Source organism: Monopterus albus, unplaced genomic scaffold, assembly GCF_001952655.1.
Source record: "Monopterus albus unplaced genomic scaffold, M_albus_1.0 scaffold85.1, whole genome shotgun sequence".
Classification (NCBI taxonomy): Eukaryota; Metazoa; Chordata; class Actinopteri; order Synbranchiformes; family Synbranchidae; genus Monopterus; species Monopterus albus.
In genome coordinates, this window is record NW_018127965.1 from 1366117 (window position 1) to 1372841 (window position 6725).

The 6725-nt window shown below is 42.0% G+C and overlaps 1 protein-coding gene across 1 annotated transcript in view; it reads left to right on the forward strand.

Moving 5' to 3' along the window:
* The window catches only part of mrc2 (mannose receptor, C-type 2), a 22327-nt gene that overhangs the window by 809 nt on the left and 14793 nt on the right, over positions 1 to 6725 (forward strand). The window contains exons 2-4 of the mRNA XM_020607395.1: positions 3825 to 4226; positions 5886 to 6059; positions 6215 to 6379. Of these exons, the coding sequence (XP_020463051.1) occupies positions 3825 to 4226; positions 5886 to 6059; positions 6215 to 6379 (741 nt within the window). The remainder of the gene's footprint in view (positions 1 to 3824; positions 4227 to 5885; positions 6060 to 6214; positions 6380 to 6725) is intronic.

A 6725-nucleotide genomic window follows, 5' to 3' on the forward strand; every position in this document is an offset into this window, starting at 1 on the left:
GGGGCATCTAAACAATTAGATTAGAGATGATTATAAGATTTCTCTGGCCATCATAACAGAGGCCGCTACCACATAGAAAATGATCAACCACCTATTTTCTGATCTGCTTTTCAAATGATTTAAAGTTACTGCTGTTAATTTAACATTTTTGTTGGCTCTTAAATTGATTGAAATAGTGAGATTATGGATTTGCACACTAACTCTTTGCACTCTCATCATCAACAATATACGGCTACACATCCTAAATCATCTGGAGCTCTTTTTGCTGAGGCTTAGTTTCTTCATTTTAAAAGGACTTGTACCCATCTGCTGTCACCTTCCTCTTCTGCTGGTTGAGAATCCCTTTTCAGTCATTCTAAATGGATGTGGTGGAGAAGTATAGAAGGGTTTGTTGATTTATTTTATGAAATGGAAATCTCTCTGGATTGTTATGTGATTCTATTTCTCATGCGTTAGAACCTATTTTTGTTCTGCTCTGCATGTTGTCATGAACTTTCAGGCATATGAAATAAGGTTTGTTTTGTCACCTTCATAGATTTGTAGCAAACAGAGGGTGAACTCTGACAGTGAGGAGGGCTGGGATGATTTATGAGAAATGAAGTTATTTTTCCCAGGTTTGGCAGAACTGCCATAGAATCTAATTTATTTGGCACCAGAATGACAAACTGAGTCTCCCGTTCTTTATTATTGGAAGCAGCTCCACATCTGTGGTGCTCCCAGCTGAGCCGCAAGTAACACTGACATTACTACGTTTATGCTAAGTAGTTATCACAGTATACTGTGCATAAGTCTTAGTGTGATGTAAAGTTTCCACTGTGTGCACGTATTTTCACTCTGCTTTCTAAATTTGTTACGAACTTCTCCAAAGGTCAAGTCAGCTGTGTTTCTGAGTGTGGCTGCAAAATGCAAACACACCCTTCTTTCCAATAGGCCCTCTGTGTCCTCTCCCATGTTTCTTGGATGAGGTAAAGACTGTCCACACTTTGGGTTGCCTCAGAGGCCAGACCACAATAAACCACCAAAGAAATAAACAGCAGGCTGGAATTTCCTGCCTATTTGTTGTTAGCCATTTTGTTACACTGACCAGTTAAAGACCTGTTTTTTTTTTCTATCTCAGACATCTGTTAAAATAAGAAAAGGTCACGAGTCAAGCCTTTCACTCGTGCTTTAGAACTTTGGATAAGATATACAGTTCATATGTAAGATGGGTGAATTAGAAAAAAAACAATTTGTTGCATTTATATCTCAAGCTAAAACTTGATATTGATTAGTTACCCACATTGCTATGTATTCTTTACAGACCTTGCTCAATGGATTAGGAGGTGGAGGTTCTGGGAATAGTATCTGTTTCTGCTGACGAGTATTACCAGCTGTTCTTGGCTTTGAGTTTCATCTTCTCTATTCAAGCAGGAAACTTTCAGTGTTGAAATAAGGAGTAACAGGGCAAAGAGGAGGATGAGATCACAGCAGGAGAGCTGTTGTGGCTCAGCGGCTTAACTTAACCTGGAATTCTGAATTCTCTTTTATTGGCTGGGAGTTTTATCACATCAAACATCCAGTTGTGTCTCCTCCAGACAGCAGTTAAAACTCCTTTTTTCAGTTTGCCTCTTGCCATCTGAAGCACCAGCTTCAGGTTGTCCAGTGGTTCAAAGGCTTTTGCCTGGAACTTCTTGTATTATCACCATATTAATACTGAGCTTAAAGTGAATTCTGTACACAATGTAATGTTGCTTTTTACTGGGATGGTTCTGCTGTGAAAACCATCCCATGGGCATGTGGTCTACTTTAATTCCCATTGTCAATAAAGACAAAATGGCATCAGGCTGATTTATTGGCTTACATGCCTCGCCTTCTTAAGTCAGCATTGTAAAACTAGATATTCAAGTACCAAAATGTTTTCTGCTATGACACCATGTAAGCTAAGGTTTACATGGTTGTTATTGGTTGTTTTGGCAGACATCATGCTGTAATTGCAGAGGAAAGTGAATCACAACAGAGAGCTGAAGCCATGCAGGTCATATCAGGTTTTAAATGAGCTACACTGAGGAGCCAAGGCAAAATATTGTTTGGTTCTTAGAGCTTCCGAAATTCACCGGATTCAGCTTTGTAAAGGTGAATTTATGCAGGTTTTTGAACTAAATGTGTGGATAGACAGAATGAGTCATTTTAATCAAAGTCAACTTGGCTTTGGGAAATTATGATGGACACTTCACTATTTTCTAATTATAATTCAGTTTATCCAGAACATGCCGGAAGATACAATAAATCAATAATGAAACAAATCATTAGTTGCCGCTAGTTTTTTAATCAACTGTTTGTAGGTGAAGGAAATTTGAGAAGTTGATCTGACTTTGGATTCATCAGATGGTGATGTTCCACTCAGCAAGTTCTCTGCTGGCATTTCTTAACATTTCATCCAGCTCTGGATTATGTTGCATTAACAGAAGTAACTAGAATGACAGCCTTGTGTCACAAAAGCATCTCAGATGTTTTGTATTAATTACACAAAAAGCTTTTAAGTTTTTTACCTTCATAAGATGATTTGAGGGTTTTTGTTTCCCTGTCAGGCAACACACTTTCTCTGATGTGAATAATTCATCATTAAAACAATAAACTAGCAGTAAACGAGCCCAAATGTCGGATGTTTCTGTAAAATGGGTGACGTTATAAAAAGAGCAGGGTGATAATTATATCTGATTACACTGTACAGAGCAGTTACCACTGCACTCTGTATACTGTGTTTGCTACCAACCACATGAGCTAACACTGCTTCTGAGAAACTCAACCACAGAGGCTTGAATGTAGGGGTGGGGGGCGGTCGTCTCGTCTAGATTACAGGGGTTTTTATGGAGCTCTAGATGAGACTCCATTGTTTCTGTGTCCCTAAAAGCAGCACAGGGGGTTTGGAGGGTTTTAGCTGAGAGGTAGGAAATGAGAGACTGAAGTACCCACAGACAGCACGAGAGCTGTGTTTTTCAACCAAATGCCCAGTGATCTTACCACCTACACCACTTCCTGGCTTCTCACAGGAGCCTTCCAAAGTACGAATGCTCCTCCGAATCTTGGGTCTGAGAAAAGAGATTTGTCTGTTTTGGAGATATTGTTTCAAGTAGTTTTAGTTTAGTGTCCGTCTTACACTCTTTAGTATTTCTCTGTCTTACTTTCTCCACCTTCCCACACATTCACTGCCACACAGAAGTAATGCCTATAAATACATCATTCTATGGTAGCAAGAAGTCTGCAGACTTCAAGCAGTCATCCATTTCCCCCTTGAGGAGAATTTCTGTTTCATCAAATTAATCACATTCAGACCTGTTAACATGAGTTAAATGAGCCAAAGTGTCTCTACACACTCCCATAATAATGATCTGTAGGCTATTTTTATTTCCCAAACTCACCAACTGCTGCTCTCTCCAGGCTTAAACTCAGCAGAAGCAAACATGACAAACAGCGGTGAACAAGGGGGGAGGCAATTCCAGGTCAAACTTTACAAACGCAGTGAATTCTTGAGAGCCGGTGCCTGTGAAATACTGACCTTGCATCAGAAACAAATGCAACACAGTTTATTGCATGGCATTTCAATTACTTCCCGCTGAGAGCTCTGTCATATAATGCGTGTACAGGACTTTATCAGAGGATTAATTCAACTGACAGGGACATCAGAGGCCACAACTCAAACTAGTTCTTACCCAGCACTGCATTCATTGATGGAGATTTCGATCTAGCCCCTCTGACCTCCTCTCTTGCCACATGAGCTGCTAAGATGGGCTCCTATTTTCATCAGCATTATTGATTGATGCCATTGTTTCTCTCTGTCTGCACAGCACCGCAGGACTCTGATGAGTTTGCTTTCTTCCATGAGGGCGCCCAGGGATGCCTGGGGGTGCAGGATCACTCCCTCATCCTTTCATCCTCCTGTAAGGAAGACAACCAGCGATGGAAGTGGGTGACCCGGGGGCGCCTGTTTAACCTGGGCTCCTCGCTGTGCCTGGGTGTGACCACTGGCAACCTCACCTCCAGGTGGAGGTCTCCTCTGGGGGTGTACACCTGTGACCATGAACCTCCCACAGTACGTTGGACCTGGAACTGTGGCCAGGTGCTGGACAACCTCAACAACTACCTTCCATCACCATCACTTTGGAACTCCTCCACAACACCCTCCCCTTCAAAGCTCAAATGGACTCTGTACGGTGGCGTTCTGGACCTGTGCTCTAAAACATATCGAGGTAAGCACACTTCAGATTCGCATTGCAAGGAGTCTTACACTGGTGGACAGTTTTTATTTGTGTCTGACACAAAAACCTTTCAAAATTCATTTTGAAATAGCTTTAAAAACCATTAGCTAATCCTGAGCAACATAACAGACAATACAGCTGACAGAATATCAATTGTGTTGGGGGGTGTTTTAAGGGAGGGGGTGCCAGTCCTACCCTGGCCGAGAGACATGGCACACCCAGGACAGGTCGCTCTATAAACTTAGATTTTTTTATATTTTAATTTTCTATAACTTTTTTATTGATTAATAAACAAAAATGATCTACTACTAGTCAAAGGTTTGGACACTTTCCCATTGAATTGAATAGGAAAGTGTCTGAACTTCTGACTGATAGTGTATATCAAAATCAAGTCAAATCTACCAACATTAGAAAATAATATGACAGATATCACAGCCATTCCAGGAGTCTACCTACATGTACAGTGGCTCAGTGAACTGCTCCTCTGCTGTGCAGTCCGTTGTTCCGCCTCCGTGTGCCAGACAGACCTACTGTTGTGAATGCCACATCTGTATCTGATCAAATGGATAAAGATGGATGTTGCCTTTGGGGAGTCTTTGAGGACAAGTGACTGGTTGCCAGTCAGGAAGCCAAGGAAAACACTGTCAGTGTTTGTAAACTACAGTAAACACAGAACGTTGTCCTTGACCTCAACTATATTTGTATTTACATATAATTTTCAGTCCAGTTGAAATCTGACTATAGTGGTTTGCAGCTAAGCCTTATTTCTGCTGCCAGTGCCATTGTTACTCATATCAAATGTCACGGTTGTTGTACAAACTATACTGCAACGCTCAGTCGCTCGTATGGGTCTGTGGTTAGTGAGCTGCAATTTAATCCAGATCTGCCATAAGACCAGAAAATCTTGCTTCGCTTTCTTCTTTATCCTCTCTTACATTTTTGTGGCGAAGGAATTAGGCAGATTGACATTTTTAACTTTCAAGCGCCGATCTTGATGATTTTCTTTGTGAAGTGAACTCAGTGCCTCTCGTATTAGTCAGCCGAGGAGCAGCTCCACTGCAGCCAGACAGCCAGACAGCGGTGGAGCGGAACGGGAGCTTCAGGAATCTTTACTCCCACTTTTAACGTGTCTGCCCTACTTTCCATCAGCCAAGCATGTTTTGAAAACATTACAGATCCAGCTTCTCCCTCTCTCTCTGTGCCCTTTTCTTCACACCATACTATACTGGTGGAATGTCTACTGTGGAGCAGCAACCTCAGGGTATTTTGTCAAAGTGCACATATCAGATATAGATGATTGGTTAAACTAACCTAAACATGCATGTAATCTCTTCTAAGGCTCTGCACTGGATTATTTAAGTCTAACCTTTTTTCTGAATTTGTAGTATATTCTGTTTATACATAAAGTTCATCATTTCCTGTTAATTCGTGTATTTTGTTTTCTCTTCCTATTGCTGATGTTTGACTTCACTGTTTCGACTGTAACTTCATCCTCTGTTTTCACCCTCTATTTGATTGTACTAGTGCATATGAAAACATGTGGTGTTTCAGTTCAGTACAGTTCACAACCATGACTTTAGACAACCCGAGCAAGGCCTGCCTCTGCTGCCACATGCAGGGAGTGAAAGTCTCTACTCTCTCGTTCCCCAGAGATCTATACAATCCAGGGGAACTCTCACGGCCGCCCCTGCTACCTGCCCTTCCTGTACGATCGCCGGTGGTTCCACAGTTGCACTGGCATCGGGCGGGAGGATGGTCACCTGTGGTGCGCCACCACCTATGATTATGGCAAGGACGAGCGCTGGGGCTTCTGCCCTGTGAAGAGTGAGACACCGCCGTATTCTTCTTCTCTCTCTCTGAGTTCATTCTGGTTAGACTGGAAACTGCCAGAAACTCAGCTGAACTTCACCACAATTTACTCCCACTGCTGCTTTCTCCTCTGGTCTCACTGAGTTCTCATTTGGCTCCTTCACTGTCAGGCAGCGACTGTGAGACATTCTGGGATACTGACCCGCTGACAGAGAGCTGTTACCAGTTTAACTTCCAGGCTACGCTGTCATGGAACGAGGCTCGGGTCAGCTGCCAGCAGCAGGGGGCGGACCTGCTAAGCATCACCAAGCTGCATGAGCAAACCTACATAAATGGTAAATTCAGTGGAACACATACAGGGACTGCATTTTTATGTCAAGGTGTCCACTAAATATATTAACTGCTGATTTACAATGAAAAGAAAGTCCAAGATCATTTGGAATTTTAGGATGTTCTGTTTTTCTTTTTGACTTCAGGGAGTGAAATTTCACTCCCTCAAGTCCCTTTTTGTAACTTCAAAAACCATATGACAGGGAATCTGTGTTATCTTGTCTGTCTGTCAAGCTTGTGTTTCATAGCTTGCCTGTGACAAACATAAAAATCTCAAAGACCAATAACCATGAAATTTGCTGTGCAGCATCATGTCTTCCTGGCAAACACAGACTGTTTAGCATCAACATT